Source organism: Daphnia carinata, chromosome 2 (genome assembly GCF_022539665.2).
Source record: "Daphnia carinata strain CSIRO-1 chromosome 2, CSIRO_AGI_Dcar_HiC_V3, whole genome shotgun sequence".
In the NCBI taxonomy this organism is placed as follows: Eukaryota; Metazoa; Arthropoda; class Branchiopoda; order Diplostraca; family Daphniidae; genus Daphnia; species Daphnia carinata.
In genome coordinates, this window is record NC_081332.1 from 3,038,163 (window position 1) to 3,055,364 (window position 17,202).

Consider the following 17,202-nt stretch of genomic DNA (forward strand, 5'->3'; position numbering starts at 1 on the left):
CGCGTTAAAAAGGCGGCGGTCGTTGAGGGGCTCGCGCGCGCGTGATTTAATATGGGCATCGCCGCCGTGACGTGTGCAAACAATCGGGGGGACGCAAAAGGCCTCAACCATTTCGAAAAAAAAAAAAAAAAAATAAGGGATTTTTATGAGTCAGATAGACGTAGAGAGAGACGCTTTCAGCATCTTTTACAAACACTGTAAATAACCAGCCAGCCCCGGCCAACCCCGCCTCCTTATGCTATCATCGTCATCGAGAGACAAAGGAGAGAGAGAGAGACGAGCCAGTGTGGAATGTTGTCGGATATATGAAATAAATACCACCACACTTTCTTCTTTTGTTTTTTTTTTGTTTTTGTTTTGTTTAGTTTTGGCGGTTGCATCTAATAGAAAAAAACAGGCAACATCGGGATTTAGGAATCAAACCCAGCCTCTCCCCCCTGCGAGAAAGGCCCTGAGAAATTATGGCTCAGCAAGAGTGACATTTATCGACGTTTAAAAAAGAACAAACAAAAAACTGAATGGAAATGAATGTTTTAGAGATTCGATGGCAGAGTATGTGAGCTCGTGTCGGCGTGTTGAAATGATTGTCTCGTTATATTCGTTTGCACTTGTGTGGCCAACATTCAGACCTGTCCGCCATCTTTCCCCCTACCAACTGTGTGTAATAGAGCGCGTGTATAGGGCCCGCCATTAACGCCAGCCGATTGAATGTTTCTTCAACATTTCCGTGTGTGTGTGTGTGCGGACAATTCTAAAAACGAGTGCTAGTTTGCCACCCAAAACTGATCATCACACACACACTCGTCATCATGGAGGGGAAAAACAAATTCTAAAGTCATCCGTCTCTTTCAATCTCTTCCAGCCAAATACACCCATCAACCGTGGCCCACTCTGCACACATTGAAGGTAAGCCACCATTTTTCCCACTTTTTCTTTTCGCTTTTCGAGAGGAAATTCAATTTCGATTGACCAACGGTCATCGGCCCCCCTCCCATCGTTTTTCAGTTTTTAAACAACGTTGATCTCTCGCATTTCTATTTCAATTGTGTATCGAAAAAGAGCAGACAAAATGTATCGGCCATTGTGTATTGGTTATGTATCCCCCCACGAACCATGTTTATACGCATTAGACGATCGTAGACAGACCTTTATAGACATATCGGACAATAACTGGACAGTAGAGAGAGAGAGAGCGAGGCCCATTACCGACGCCCATCCGTCTCTCCCCTCCGGCTGGCACGACGGAGATGTCGATTGTCCAGCCAAGCGTCTCAAAGGGCCCATTACTTCCAGTACGCAAGCCAACATTTTCTCAAAACGTATCGTTAGAATTGAGCGAGGGCTTTTTTTTCCCCATTGTTACACGAACAAATATAAGAGGGAAATGTTTTAAAGATCAGCTCTGAATTTTTATTTCGTTAGTTTTCATGTTAAACGCAGTTTAACCTTTTTCCAGGGGGTGGGATAAAGCTGCACACCTTGTTTTATAATGGATATCAAATCAGGGCTTTTTTTTTATTATTCCTTTAAATGTCAACACAAATCCTCCTTTTTTTGTTAAGTTGACGCTCTGCGATTTGCATCTTTGAGATGCCACTGCGATTCAACTTTTTGATTCTTTCATGAGGATTTTGGAAACGATGGATATTTATTCATACGCCTCTTGAAGTTTGCCCTGTTTTTAACCTGTTGTCGACTAACTGCCCGTTTTCTAGAGCATTTCCAAATCGAGTTGCTTTTCCCTTTTTTTTTTTTTTTTTTTTTTATGTATCGCGTAATCTCGTGCGCCATTGAAACTTTGATGGCACAACGTTAGTTTTTTTAATTTGTACGCAGACTCCGAGTGTTTTTACCTGTGGTATTGGCCGTTGTTTAAACCTTGCGCATCATTTTTTTTACGAAAAAGAAAAAAAAAAAAGACCGGAAACGTCCAAGGAGCTCATGTAGGCTAAACTGTCCACGTCCTCATATTTTGTGAGACGACAGTTTGGCTTGCAATAAAATTCGTTGGCCGTTTAACACACAATTTATGCACGAATGGTGCTGAAATGTTGACCAGTTTCCACCGTTAAAAGCTTCGAATAGATTCTTGAGGAAAGGGGGGGGGGGAAGAATTCAATAAAACAAACAAGAAAAAGAGATCATTAACGAGGCCACCAGGGGGTGGGCCCCATTGTCTAGAGTGTCTGTGTGTTTTTCTCATCCCTCCGCTTTGCACTGCCCGTGAGGCCATCACCACCTTTTTAGTATGGCCCCCCCCTCCTTTTCTTTTTCAAAAGTGTCTGTGTGTTTTAGGTGTACCTTTCTTTCTTGTCTTACTTTCGGAAGGTCAAGTAGGGCTGGAATTCGGGGCTGAGGACCCAACCGAGTCCGTAAATAATCGAGTCAAAAAAAAAAAAAAAAAAAAGAAGAGAGCCAGTCAAGTCAAATATATATATATATATCCCCAAAGTTTTGAGCAGTAAGTCAGAAGGGACGGGGGTCGCGCGCCCCGATTCTATTAGACATGGAAATCTTCAGTTTGGAAAAGTAACTTATTCGACAAGAGAAGAAGAAGAGGGGGAGGGCTAGGAGTCGACCCCCTGCTGGAGTTGCTGAAGAGGACAGGCGCCGGCCACATAGTTCCGTCTCTTCTCCTTTCTTTCTTATAGGATTTAATAATAATAATAATAATAATAAAAAAAGCGCAGATTAAATGTCCGCAAAGATCCTAATCGATGCAATTTCTCGTATAATACCTCAACACGCATCTTCCGTGCAATGGTCCCTTTTAAAATCCAGAGATTATTGAATTCTTATTCAATTTTTGAGCTTTACAAACGTTGAGGTTCCTCTTGTAGGGCATACACAAAACATGCATAATTCAAAGCGAACACGGCTGACGTGGAAGTGGTAGCTTATAGAAACTGAGACGAGAGGAGTTGCAATCGAAAAATGCCCAACACGGCGGGGACGCAGGCCTTCTCAACATTCACCGCAGCAGCCCCCCCTTCTTTTTCGTTTTGTTTGTTTTCTACCTTTTTTTTTGTCTATTTATTTATGCGATTGGGAGAGAGAGAAGCGGAATATAATTTTCTAGGCCGTTCTACTGTTTGGTTATATGTTAAGGAGGCAGGAGGAGGCCAGGATGCGTGGCTCTCGCACCTTGGAGGCGTCAAGACGTGGCTCACGTGGCATTTTCAATCAACGTACCAACACAAAAAATTTCTTTCTTTCTTCCCCCAACCACGTAGAGAGACAAAAACGAATCAACCATTTCTGACGTGGCGTTTCTATTTGTTTTTTGTTTTTCCCCTTCGCATGTAATAAGCTTTCCCTCCATCGCCACTACATAACTCAACTTTTACTTCGTTCTTTGCCCCATTTTGTTTTTTTTTTCTTTCCTCCGTCTTATTCCAGGGGGTCGTCTTTCTACCATCGATATGTGTTGGCTAAAAAAAAAGTACAGGTGAGCGGGGGGATGATTGCCTCTTTTACATGTGGGCCTCACCGTTTTGCTGCTCGTACGCAAACATCACAAACGACAGGCTATACAAAAGGCAACATTTTTGAATAATTCAAAGAGGAGGGAAGCGAAAGGGCATAATGAAGAAGCGCACAACACCCGGGGACGCTGCTTTTTGAATCCCAGATATGACACGCATTCTCTTCCCGCTGCTCTTGTCAAATTTCATTTTTTCTTTTCTTCTTTTATTGATAGAAAGAAAAAAAAAGAAACTTGTTGAAGCTTTATTTCTGGTGAATATGTGATTATATCGAACGCTAGAGATTAGACGCTGAGGAAAAGAAATCTTTATAAGAAGAAGCTCGTCAATCTCAAATCCCCCCCCCCCCCTTCTAAAAAAAGAAGAGACTGGCGCAGCACACGCCCGAAAATAAAAATAAAAAGCCGAGCAACAGCAGCCACGGATTCTTTCGTCTCCTTATTATTTCTAATTCTCTTTCCCCCTCTCTTTTTTTTTTTTTAATATCTTTTACAACTTTATATAGTACCTAATCATATAAATTTTCTATTTACAACCATTCCATCTTGATATCCCTATGGTATTTTCTCTCTCTCTCTCACTTCTTAATAAATAAAAATGGAATGAAAAGAGAGTATTGATGTCTATGACGAAGACGACACACTGTAATAATAAAAACACCTGAGCAATTAACATAGAACCGCGGTTAGAGCAGAGAGCAATCAAAGCGCCAGCTAGAGAGAGAGAAGCTGATTGCATTTATACATATGTATATGAGGAAACGAGACTAGAGAGAACAAGCTTTATCCATTTGCAAGCTGCTCTGAACGAAACGTCTTTCTGTGCAACACGATGGTAATAACGTCTGCCTTTTCAGATGGATCAATTCATATTTATCCCCTTCTTTCTTTATTTTAAGAGAACAAAAAAATAATGAAGCAGATTGGATTTTGTGATGAAGCGATAGACACAACACAACGGCGACTGACTTCTCGTCTAGCGATGTCAAAAGAACCAGCCGATGGCATTGACTTGGGGAAGGGGGGATTTTGGACAGAGGAAAACCAACAAGAATTGGCTTCATTTTTGGCCACTCGTTGGTGACAATCTGACGACTTGTGAATAAAGATAAAAAGAGATCTTTTTAAAGACGAAGTGAATAGCGGCAGCCGAGAATCGCCTGATAGCGCCAACTAAATGCCATGTGTAAAAAATGCAGTTTAAAAAAGAACCAAAAGGAAAAACAATAACATCAAAGTAGCTGTGTGTTCTACCTGACATTGGCGCCAGACAGAGACCTTGCGAGGCGCAAAAAAAAAAAACCTTTCCGTACAATGTGTAGGTAGCACACATGACACGGTGTGTTGGCTATCTCGTCTCTATCTGTACGTAGACTTTATTTCGATCTACATGCACTCGTTTTCACCGTGCGCTCTATCCGCTTTCTCGTATTGGCTCCACGTCGGATTTGGCTGGCCCGTCCTCTGATGGCCCCAAAGAGTCAACTCTTGTGGCCACGTCAAAAATTGTGTACGGATGCTGCTGCTGCTGCTATTTTTCAGCTCTCGAAAAAAAAAGAGCGAGGGGAGGCATGTTTTAACTTAATAATTTTAGAGGACAACAGTTTCTACTGGGCAAGAGACCCACCGCAGTGGCGAGACGATAACGAGCGCGAATCCACCCCCGAAAATGTTTCATTTTTCTCTGTCGTCCTTTTTTTTTTTTTTTTTTTTTTTTAAACAAATAAACCGTGCGCCCACTAAAAAAGGAGAACAGGACGCGCAAAATGGCAAAACCCTTGATTACCACATGGCTGCTAGCAGCACACACCTTTGATCATCATTTTGTTTCGTCCATTATTAAGCAATTTTCAAAGGAAGAATTCTTTTTTTTTTTTTTTTTTTTTTTTTGAAAAAAAGGTGAAATCACCACGTCCACCAGCCACAAGAAAAAAGAGGCGAGTGGAACGCACACAGGCCTTTTTTCTCTACTAAATACGTCTAGCGATTAAAAATCGATTACGCGCTCATCTGACTTTTTCGAGTTTCGGAGCTGTCAGCTGTTGAACGTTGGTACCTTTTGATTATTACTTCTTCTCTGTTTGTTTCTTTTTTGGTGTGCAATCATCAAAGAGGCCCATAAGGAGTCGCAGGAATTCGAGCGTGTTATGTAGGCCGAAAAAAAAAATGCGGCGTCGCCGTGGTGAATGCGATTTCTAATTGAATCTTCTCGCCGATATTTATGTGTGTGTCTCTATATACGACGGGCCCAGCATGAATAGAGACGGACCCCGAAAAAAAAAAAAAAAAAAAAAAAAAAGTCATCGACGACGTAGTGGTTAAACGTATAGAAAAAGAGACTGACGGCGCTGGTGTGCGGCCACCCACGACGGACCTCCAAAACGCTAAAGCGAAAAAAAAATAAAAAAAAAGAATAATAATAATAAAAAAGAAAGAAACACACACAGCAAAGAAGAGGAAAATGTTGTGCTAGTGAGCAATGGCGTCTAGGCAAGAGAACGCGGGGCTGCACAAACTGATTGCAGCTCGAGAAAGAAGAAAAACATATACAATTCTGTTGCATGCTCTTTTCTACCTCCTCCTTCTTTTCGTTGAAATTGTTCGAGGACGACGAACTCTCTCGTCAGCTCTTTTTTAAACCTACCTAGGCGGCTGCTGTTATTTTTGTTTTCTCCGCTTGTTTTTCCTTTTGTTCGTTCCTCGTTTTTTATCCCAGCTGTGTGGATGCTCCCGTGATTACCGGGTTTCGCCACCCACCATCATCACCACCTGATTATAAATGATGGATGTACGCAACCACCACCAACGAGCAACCCGTGCGCCATCTCTATAATCATCCTTTTTTCTTCTTCTTCTTCTTCTTCTTCTTCATTGCCCCGTTTTTTTTTCTTCAACTTTTTTCTATCCCTCTCCCGACGTGTTTTTTCGTGTTGGCTTGTTTGGCTGTTGCGTTGAAAAAAGCCTCCCAATGGTTTGCCGCAAATGTTTTTTTTTTTTTCTTTCTATTTAAATGACGTGGTTTTTTTTTTTTGACGAGTGGTGCAGCTGATCGACAGTTTTCTCCCCCTTTTTTTTTTCTTGATTGTCAGCATCTTTTTATTTTCTCGCACGACCTGATGCCGTTGTGTAGACGACGTTGCCCTTGTCGCCGCAAGTGGGAAATAACGACAGAAAGTCTTGACATTTTGACAGTCAATCAACGGCGTATTTTTTTTTTCCCCCTCTTTATCCGAATTTTTAAAAAACGAATACGAGATGCGCAGATACTAACACATTTTCTTTTTATTCTATTTTTTTTTTTTAGCGCTGCTCGAAAACGTATCCCGACCACCGGGAATCCACGACAACTTGCACGCAGATGGAGTGTCTCACCAAAGAGAGGCAGGTAACGTGGAACGCTTTTTTTCTTTCAATTATGTATCCAAGAAAACGATATCGAACGAACAATGGCTGCTCGGTGATGAAAGCAATTGTATCTTAATTGATTCCCTTTTTTTTTTTTAAATGGTTGGTCGAGAGTTTAAAAGAATTGGATGAAACGTTTTGAACAAGGGCAGTGTAACGGAGGCAAACAGAGACGATGGGAAGATACAAACAGGGAAAGAGACACACAAAAAAAAAAAAGATGTCAAAGTTAAAGGAAACGAGCGTGCATGGGCCGTGTGTGATCTACATAAACGCTCGAGTTTTGTTGGTTGATATAGGTGGCGTTGGTTGATGTTCGACCGACCGTAAGAAAACGACAGTCTTCTTGTGTATTCCCGGTCAAGAGACAGAGGCTGTACGTCGAATCGGTTGCTGATCATGGTGATAGCTTAAAGGGGGGGGGGGGGCAATACGAGAGAGAGACAGGCAGCTGGAGAAAAGGGTGGGGTCGCCGAGAAGGAAAATTGTACGCACGCATTCACCATGGCAACGATGATGACACGCGCGCGCGTCCCTTTCTCCCCATGTTTAGGATGTGGAACCGATCGATTCAATCCCGGGCGGCTTCTAATCGCATTGGGTGGGAGATGCGACCACCATAGCGTACACGCATCTAGCAGCTCTATATGCGTACATCGGGTAATAATACTCACCCCCACATGTCACCTTAAATCTCCTTTTTTTTTTTAATTCAAAAAAAAAAAGGATTTAATCCTTCTAATCTGTAGCAACTCTTATATACGCGAACATTATTACATCACCTAAAGTGTTCCAGCTATGTAAGTCGCGAGTAACTCAAATTTAAAAAAAAAAGAGCGGCCATTTGTTACGTTATTACTGGTGTGGCTCAGTGCCCGGCTGCAACACACAGGATGGCATCTAAGAGGCGTGTGTGTGTGTGTGTGTGTAAAGTTGAACTACACGTCTAGCGTGTATAGTATGTATATAGGGGCAGAAGAGCGTATAAAGATCTGATGTAATCGCCGCCCCCAACACAAACACAAGATGCCTGTGCATAACGTCTGATGGATGAGATGCCTATAAAAACGGTTGTTTCTTTTGGCGTTTGTTTGTTCCACGTTTTCCCAGCGGACAACTTAATAGCGGGTAATCACCGGCACATATCTAAAAAAAAACGAACGTGTGTGTGTGTGTGTGTGATAGCTGTGTGCGGTTTGTGTGCTTGCCTTCGCCAATAAAAAGAACAGCTCGACAATTCATCTTTTATTTATTTGTTTTCTCTCTTTTTTAGACCTCCCTCGAAGTCCGCAGCAATACACCGTGCAACAGCCAGTTGGGTAAGAAAAATGTTCATTTCGTTCTTCTTTTTTTTTGGGGGGGGAGGAGGATTTTTCTTGAAAAAGGGGAAAAAGAAAGTTTTGTTCCAAAACGAGGTATGTCGACCTGGCCACATGTGTTGCTCTCTTTGTATGTTTTTTTTTTCTACGGGAAATCATATAGATAAAAGAGATGTAGGCTGCCCCCGACGACGTGGCAAATCATAGAGTGTGTGTAGTCTACGTGTGTTGAAGAGCCGAGGCATTGAGGCAGCGAGGTGTTGACCGCACCGTTTTAAGTCGAAGAGCGATCTGTAGATCGCGTGAGCTCGTTTTTCTTTGCCCTTCCAGTCAAACTCGAAAACATCTTCCAACACCAAACGAAACAGAAAAAGAGATATGCAGATGAGAAGAGCTCTCTTCTCGCCGTGTTTTTTTTTTTTCGATATCTGCATTGCATCTGACCGAGTCGACCAGAAAACGTTAAATATGTCGCTCGCTAAACACGGAAAGGGCAAAAAAAAATGTTCCAGCACACGAAAATAACTGACGTTCTTTTGTATCGACAAATCTTTTCCAGCCCATTGTTCATTTATTATTTTTTTTTTCGTCCTTTTAAAAAAGAAGAAGAAGAGGAAGAAACATTTAAATGTTTAAATATAAAAAGGAAGAGCTATTTGTGTACTGCTGTTGGCCGTGTCACCCGAACCGAGCTTTTTGCGTGACTGGCGCTCAACGACACAACACGATAAAAAAAAAGAAAGGCGAACGAATGAAATGAAATAAAAAGAGAACAAAAAAAAAAGGATAAAAAAGACGACAAGGGAGGGATGATTGCGGATGTGCGGAGAGTTTGCTGCTGGCACGCTGCCCGCATTTTGTGGATGGGTTCAAAAATAAATACTAGAGCCCTTTACACACTTACAAGGCGGACGGAATATAAATATATATACATCTAAACAACGTGAGCAACAACAAGAAAACGACTCGAGCACAGACACGTAATACAAACAAAACAAAAGTGAAACTTTTTCTTTTTGATCCCGGACGAATCCTCTTTCTTTTTTTTTTTCGGGTCGGTTGAAGATGTTTTGTTCAACAACAAGCAACAACAACAACAAAAAAAAAAGACAAACAGGAAGCGGACAATGATGGGGTTAGACTATCCAGTACCGGGATTTTTATTGCTTTCATACGTGCCATGGTACATAGAACAGAAACCGTGACATTTTTGTTCTTTTTCTTTTCTTCAGATTCTGTCACAAACTTTTCCCTTTTCCGCAATCAGAGGCAAATCTCGTCCAAAACTTTTTCTTTTTTTTTCTTCTTTAATTTGACTCGTAGTAGTGTAATGTAATAAAAAAACGTTCTGAACAAAAACTAGTATTCAATCAACTTTTTAGAAATTTGATTTCGAAAGCATTGCGCTATTCCAAAATGTAAAAGCGCAATCCTATTTTAACGTAGGCATAGGCCTAATTCTTTCTACAAAAAAATAATAATTCGTCTTGGAAGATGCAACCGTTTCAAATGAGCAACGGAAACCCATCGAGTGGGGTTTCTTTTTTATATTCTGATTGTTTTAAAAAGGATCATCATTAGACCGCCCCTGCACTCTGCACTCATCGGTTACGGTGACGTACGGAAACACAACGTCTATAGCTGATATATACACAATGTGTAACAGAAGAGCAATTCGAGGGTCAGTGCTCGTTTTTCCCACTCGTCCTAATGAAGTCGTAAATTTTCACTAAAAGGAAAATACCCCCCCCCCCCCCCCCCCCCTAACCCGCCTTTAACAAAAAAAAGAAGTGGATGAAACCATAAGAAGAGGGGCAAGTTCAAGACTCTGGGAAGGAAAACTCATTACCTATTCTAACCGAGGCATTTGCTGTGTGGCGTTTATGTAGGCGGCCTATATATGGGGTCCGCTATTATCAAGTTAACGCACGATGGTGCGCTTGACGATTGCCTACTTGGAATTGCCGTCAATCGTAGACGTTTCGTGATTGCTCCGAGAGTCGAGTCGATCTCGTTTCTCTAGACGTACAACTTGCGAAACGTTAGCTGCACAAATGTTTTTCTTCTTCGCTTCTTCTACGTTTGAATCATTCACAGATCAAGAGATCCCATTCGAGCCAGATGAGAACTGGATGTTTTATCGGCTGTAATGCATTGGATGCCTCTTGTTTTTTGCTGCGTCTCTTAGGCCTATAAATGTCGGTGGAATAACGTCAACGATCAAACACGGATGTTAAAGATGTCGGGTTGCTTTTTAACTATTTGTTATTCAAAGCAAAGGAAATGAGTTTTATTTTTGGGAGCGAAATCGTCAGTTTAATAGTGCTAAGCCAATAACATGCGAGAATTGAGCATCGTTCACTCGCAATTCAGATGATTGTGTTAACGCATCTTTTCTTTTTCTCGTTTGTAGAGATTCAGCGTCATCTAGAGGTCGCTGTGGAAACCACTGCACGGAAACCAGTACCCCGCTAGAATTCAAATCGCGCCCGAACGACATACATACCCCGGAAGCTCCTTGAAGAACTGGTAAGATTCATTTAGTAATCCTGTTGCGAAGAGTTGCTTCTATCTTAGTCACTCTACGTTGCAGAGCTGATATGGAGTGCACTTAAATGAGACATTTACCTGCCTTTTTTCTGCATCGATTGTGCTATGTCGAGTAGTTGCGCTCGTTTTTTTTCACCGAGTAGGTTTTGGTTCTCCAGTAGTGTTCCAGCGCATACCGGAGCGCCTGGCTATGCCCAGTCGTTTTCACGAGAAAAACGAACATTTATATTTAAACAAGATTATGTAATTTGTTTGTGTAGATGGCGTGAACGTAACCTCCTAAGCAAAAATTCAAAATCTAAATAAAAAAAAAAGAAGAAGAAACGTTCACTGGTTATGCAAATTCGATGACAGATATGCGATAGAAAATCGAAAATCCATCATTTTAAAAACAGATAATATCAAGCTAGGGAAACCCCGACTTACAACATTACGAAATCTAAATCGCCAACGATTATTCCCACGACGTGGTTCACGGTTTCATTTCGCGTATGCAAAACCATAGTCGATAACGTCTTTTTTTGTTGTTGTTTTGATAGCACCATTTTGGATTTAGATAGTCCGTATTAAAGTGAAGCTATTGAATTATGACAATAAGACAATCAGAGCCACGGTGGCACTGCGTAAAATTTCACGGTCATAAAGCCATGTATCGTAAAGTCGTCGCCTCCAAGGCCAAGCGATAAAGTTTCACGTGCTCAGGGTGTGTCCAGTCCCGGAGAAGAAAAAAGTGCAGCCGCAAAGTGGTTGTTGTCGCAACGTTTATAGTCAATTGAAAAACAAACAAAAAACGTGTCAAAAACAAATTTTATAGCACAAAAACAAAACAATAACATTGCACGTACTTTTAGAAATATCACCGTTCAAAATACAATGAAATCACGGGGTGAGTGAATCCTTTGATAGATGTCATCACATGGCAGCCGGGGTCGCATAACGGGTCTTTCATCAACCCAAATTAGAAATCTAAACAACAAGAAAAAAAAAATGAAATCAAGTTTTGTTTCTAACCAAACTAAAACATTTTTCCGCTGTGGCAATTCGGCAATCAATGTTTACGTGGTGGCGCAATCTGTTTGATATCCAAAAATGTATCAGGACATTGAGAGCGATGACACTTTAACGAATGCTAACCGTGTACCTTTTCTTTTTTTCTTCTGTTGATATTTTTTTTTTCTAGTAAGAGGACAAGGAAAAAAGAAGCGAGTTTTGTTGGTTGCAAATACCTGGATGGTTGTTGGTTTTTTTTTTTTTTTTTTTTTTTTTTTTTTTTTTGCTGTTAGCGACAAGAGGCCAAATGCTGGTATCAAGGAGACAACCCGTCTGGTGCTGTGAGCTGTTTTTCGTTTGTGTGAGCAAAAAAAAAAAGAAAAAGAAAAGGAGATTGGCGCTTAGCTATAAAGCCTCCTGCTAAACCAGTTCATCCCTCACACTTTGAGAAGTTTCGCCGTCCTGCAAGGTTGGCATCTTCTTCACTTCAACATCCGCTTCAATCACTGTAAGTTGCAAATTCGATTTTCTTTCCCTTTCTTTTGTCCGAAGTTTCAATTGTTTGAAATGCTCATCAATCGTAAAGGCTTTTTCAAGTACGATCTATGTTTACTTGTCCTGTCGATGATGCGCTCGTCATGAAATCTAGGTGGATTGTCGAGATGGCCTATCTAACTTGATTCCTAATGCATTTACAGACGTTATGTAAATGTCAAATCTAGATCGCTGCTCCTGTTGGGGTCAGTTACACAGTTAAACAACAGCAAAAGTTTTTTTGAGGGAAGTGTGAGCTTCTTAAAAGTAAGATCAGATAAACATATAAATCTCCAACGGTTCTGTCTTGCCAGAAGAGTGAGTTGCTTTTCCGATGAATCTGTCGTCATTTGCCCGTATATTGCCGTTTAACCAAGTCATATTTGGCACGAGACGGAACCCGAAACAACGGGTAAATGATTGCACGTATCCAAAAAAAAAAAAAATCAAATAGATGTTGTGCGACGAGCAAAAGCGACCTTGAGTGTAGATAGCATCTAGGTGTGGTCGGCCAAACTAGTCCTGGAGCTACGCGTTACTTGTTATAGTCGTCCCATCCTGCACATTTGACGATCTAAGATGGGAAACGACTCAAACAAAACTTGAAAAAAAAAAAAGTAAAAGTAGCAAGGTCACAAAAAGAGTTAAAAAAAACAAAAAAACTTGTTTTTGTTGTTTGCAGGTGGCAATGACCGTCAAATCATTACGTCTTTTGGCGCTATTCGCCACACTTGTTGCATTTCCAGGCGCAGAGAACTCGGCTGTCAAACGACAGGTTGTTCAACCTGAAGCTCCAAAATCTGGATCATTTTACCGTGGAGCAGTTGAATCTCCTCCACCGACCGTCCACATCGGACGAGGCTTCCAACGAGATGCTGTTGAGTATCGCCCCAATCCCGATTTTCGCCCTATAAACCCATTCGCCCTCCGCAACCTGAATAGCGCCATTTTCTTGTCGCAATTCTACTATCCATCGCTGTACGCCGATCATTTCCGCAAAGTTTACCCCGACTATTATACTCCTTTTGCTGTGTTTCCGGTACCCATCAGCAATTCGATTATCCAAAAAGGTAACTGGCAATTATTGACATTTCTTTTGCATTAATTGAATTGATGCGTATTGTTAAAATGTCAGACGGATCAGAATGCCTGAACGGCCAAGCTTTGCGACCGAATCCTGACGATTGCACCGGCTATCAGAGCTGCGTCCACGGCCAATGGGAAAATCAAAGGTGTCCTGATGGATTGCACTGGAACGCCCAGTACAGCATTTGCGATTGGCCGTCGAATGTGCGATGCGCCATCGAAGCCACGTCTTCGGGTACTCAGGCCCCAGCTACTGAAGCTCCTCAACTTTCCACGACGACGCCTCGCTATCCAATTTCTGTCACCACGCCATCTCGAGCTCCAGATGTCACAACAACAACATCGGCTCCACCTAGTCCAACTGCTTCACCTTCTGCACCGCCCTCTTCATCTTCCGGTAATCATATCCTTCTCTACGTAAATAGTTTTCTTTACTAAACCGTTTAATTTTAACACAACAGGTGAGGCTAAAGTGATTTGCTACTACACGAACTGGTCGTGGTATCGTCAAGGAGAAGCCAAATATTCTCCGAGTGACATTGATCTTAACCTCTGCACTCACATCCTTTATGGATTCGCCACCTTGGATCCGAATCAGTCGATTATGCGTGTCTTTGATTCTTGGTCCGACACTGATGAATACGGCCCAAAACTTTACGCTAAAGTGACGGCCCTTAAGAGTCACGGCATCAAGGTTCTCATCGCTCTCGGTGGCTGGAACGACTCTGCTGGAGGCAAATATAGTGCTATGGTCAACAATCCAGCTGCCAGGCGCCGTTTTATTGAAAATGCTATCATTTTCATTGAAAATTACGGATTTGACGGTCTCGATCTTGACTGGGAATACCCCAAGTGCTGGCAGGTATGTTTCTCCAAAATTTATCATTTCATAGTCAAAGCGAATCGCTATCATCACGAAATTTCGGTTTTTTTCAGGTCGATTGTAATGCTGGCCCAGCCTCAGACAAACCTGCCTTCGCAGCTTTCGTCCGAGAATTGCGAGAGGCCTTTACTCCCAGAGGCTGGCTTTTGACTGCTGCTGTTTCGCCATCCAAAGCGGTCATCGATGCTGGCTATGATGTGCCGTCGTTGTCCCGTGACTTGGATTGGATTGGTGTCATGACTTACGATTATCACGGACACTGGGACAAGAGAACAGGTCACGTGGCTCCACTTGGCTTCCATTCGGAGGCAGATGTAGCTTATTTCAACACAGAGTACACGCTCAATTACTGGATCCGTGGTGGAGCTGATCCGGCTAAACTCATTCTCGGGGTTCCGCTCTACGGCCAGTCATTCACACTGCAAAATCCCAGCGTCAACGGACTTAACGCTCCGGCTAAAGGAACCGGACAAGCTGGTGAATTCACTCGTCAAGCTGGATTCCTCGCTTATTACGAAGTAATTTTTCATCAGCAAACGTAATTAGAATAATTACTGTTATGAAAATCGATTGGTTTTTTTGTGTGTGTAGATTTGTAAGATGATTGCCAATGGCGGATGGACTGTCGTCCAGGATGAAGAAGGAGCTCTCGGTCCGTATGCTTACCGTGGTGATCAATGGGTATCGTTCGACGACGCAAACATGGTTCGTAAAAAATCCGAAGTTGCCAAAGCAATGAAAATCGGTGGTGCCATGATCTGGGCCCTCGATCTCGATGATTTCCGAAACAAATGTGGATGTGAGACGTATGCTTTGCTCAAAACAATCAACAGAGTCTTGAGAAACTACCCAGCATCGAGCGCCAAATGTGACGTTAAAAGTAATCATCAAAGTTTAAAAAAAAAAAAAAGATCAAAATAATACTCCTTATTGACACAGGTGTTCCAAAAGTTTCCAGACCAACTGCAGTATCCAAGAGCACCTGCCAAGAAAATTCTTACAAACCGCACGAATCTGATTGTGCTAGTTACTATCATTGCGTCTTCGGACAATGGAGTGGCTATACTTGCCCCAACGGTTTGTTCTGGAACAAGGTACGTCATTAAGATGTGCAAAAAGAAAATAAGGTCTTCATTTCACGAATGCCGTTACTGAATAATGTTTGTGTTAGGAATACTGCGACTGGCCATACAACGCCAAATGCGAAGGTAGCAGTGAAGTTTACCTTCCAGCAGTTCCAGCCCCTACAGCTGCCCCTGTTCTACCTGGACCTGATTCCACTGGAACAACAGCGAGTGGCGCGTACGTCGAATGGAAACCAACAACTACAACAGCCAAGCCCACGCCCAGCCCTTTTCCAGAGGTGACATTGCCCGACACTGGTTTTAAAGTCATCTGTTATTTCACCAACTGGGCTGGATATCGGCAAGGAGAGGGCAAGTACAAGCCGGAGGACATCGATCCGGCTTTGTGCACGCACATCATCTACGGTTTCGCCACTCTCAGTCCCAGTGAACTGACTATGCGTGTTTTCGATTCCTGGGCTGACACGGACGAATACGGGCCAAACCTTTACGCAAAAGTAACGGCATTGAAAAAGAAGGGAATCAAGGTTTTGATTGGTCTAGGTGGTTGGAATGACTCATTGGGCAGCAAGTATAGCCAACTGGTTAACAATCCAACTGCCAGGAAACGGTTCGTTGACAACGCAATCGCCTTCATCGAGAAATACGGTTTCGATGGACTCGACCTTGATTGGGAATACCCGAAATGTTGGCAGGTTAGTCTTGCCTTAAAAGAGGTGTAGATTTATCTAGTCTAGTACCTAACAACCCGTGTATTACTAGGTGGATTGCAAAGCTGGACCAGATTCAGACAAACCTTCGTTCACTGCTTGGGTTAGGGAACTGAGCGAGGCGTTCAAACCTCGCGGTTGGTTACTGTCGTCCGCTGTTTCGCCCTCGAAAACTGTCATCGACCTTGGTTATGAAGTTGCCGAGTTGTCTCAATACTTTGACTGGATTGGTGTCATGTCCTACGACTATTTTGGCAATTGGGACAAAGAAACCGGTCACGTTGCTCCCCTATATGCCCATTCTCAGGTCAGCAACCAATACTTCAATGCTAATTTCACGCTCAACTATTGGATTGAACTTGGCGCTGATCCGTCCAAAGTAATCATGGGTATGCCTATGTACGGACAATCGTTCACTCTTGAAGATCCCGCCAGCAATGGCTTGAACGCCAAGGCTAAAGGACCAGGTGAAGCGGGAGAATTCACGCGGCAAGGAGGTTTCCTCGCGTTCTACGAGGTTTGACTTGGTTATTTTTGTATGTGGCGTTTGCTTAATTACACCTCTGCTTTTTTTTAGATTTGCCATCGTATGAAGCAGGGTGGCTGGACTGTGGTTCAAGACTCTGAAGAAGCCATGGGTCCTTACGCTTACAAAGGAAATCAGTGGACTTCGTTTGACGATGTCGCTATCATTCGTCGCAAATCTGAATTGGTCAAATCAATGAAAATCGGTGGTGCTATGATTTGGGCGTTGGATCTTGATGACTTTAGTAACCGATGCGGATGCGAACGCTATCCATTGCTCAGGACTATTAACCGCGTCTTGCGTAATTATCCCGTAGCCGACCCGAATTGCAATTACGCTTAAAAATTAAACAGGGATCTTTTGGTAATGAGATTTAATGCTAAGCATTAGAAAAACATGATTTCCGATCTTTTTAAAGGCACACAACAAAGATGTGTTACAGGTGTTTGTTCTGTTTTTTAACAATGTTTTCCTCTGTTATGTTATTTGGGTAACTTGGTACAGAATTTTTTCGCGATTTGTGGAATCACTCACTGGCTTGTTTTGTCTCTAAGTTCATTTTGTAGTGCACCATTATTACACTTTCCAAATAAGTGGTCGGTATCTTTGTTTTAACTACCATCCTTTTCT

The 17,202-nt window shown here is 42.3% G+C and overlaps 1 protein-coding gene and 1 long non-coding RNA gene across 2 annotated transcripts; both read left to right on the forward strand.

Annotated features, from left to right (window-relative positions):
• Positions 1 to 503: 503 nt before the first annotated feature.
• LOC130686522 (uncharacterized) lies at positions 504 to 10,735 on the forward strand. The gene is made up of 4 exons (XR_008999907.1): positions 504 to 906; positions 6,789 to 6,869; positions 8,163 to 8,208; positions 10,622 to 10,735. It is a non-coding gene; the product is annotated as an uncharacterized LOC130686522 (long non-coding RNA).
• A 1,362-nt stretch (positions 10,736 to 12,097) lies between these two features.
• Positions 12,098 to 17,068, forward strand: LOC130686444 (probable chitinase 10). Its single transcript, XM_057509567.2, has 10 exons — positions 12,098 to 12,256; positions 12,965 to 13,352; positions 13,418 to 13,765; positions 13,830 to 14,230; positions 14,305 to 14,769; positions 14,843 to 15,131; positions 15,191 to 15,345; positions 15,423 to 16,031; positions 16,099 to 16,563; positions 16,624 to 17,068. The coding sequence occupies exons 2-10, from the start codon at positions 12,971 to 12,973 to the stop codon at positions 16,912 to 16,914; spliced, it is 3,405 nt and encodes a 1,134-aa protein (XP_057365550.1). The 5' UTR covers positions 12,098 to 12,256; positions 12,965 to 12,970; the 3' UTR covers positions 16,915 to 17,068.
• Positions 17,069 to 17,202: the final 134 nt, after the last annotated feature.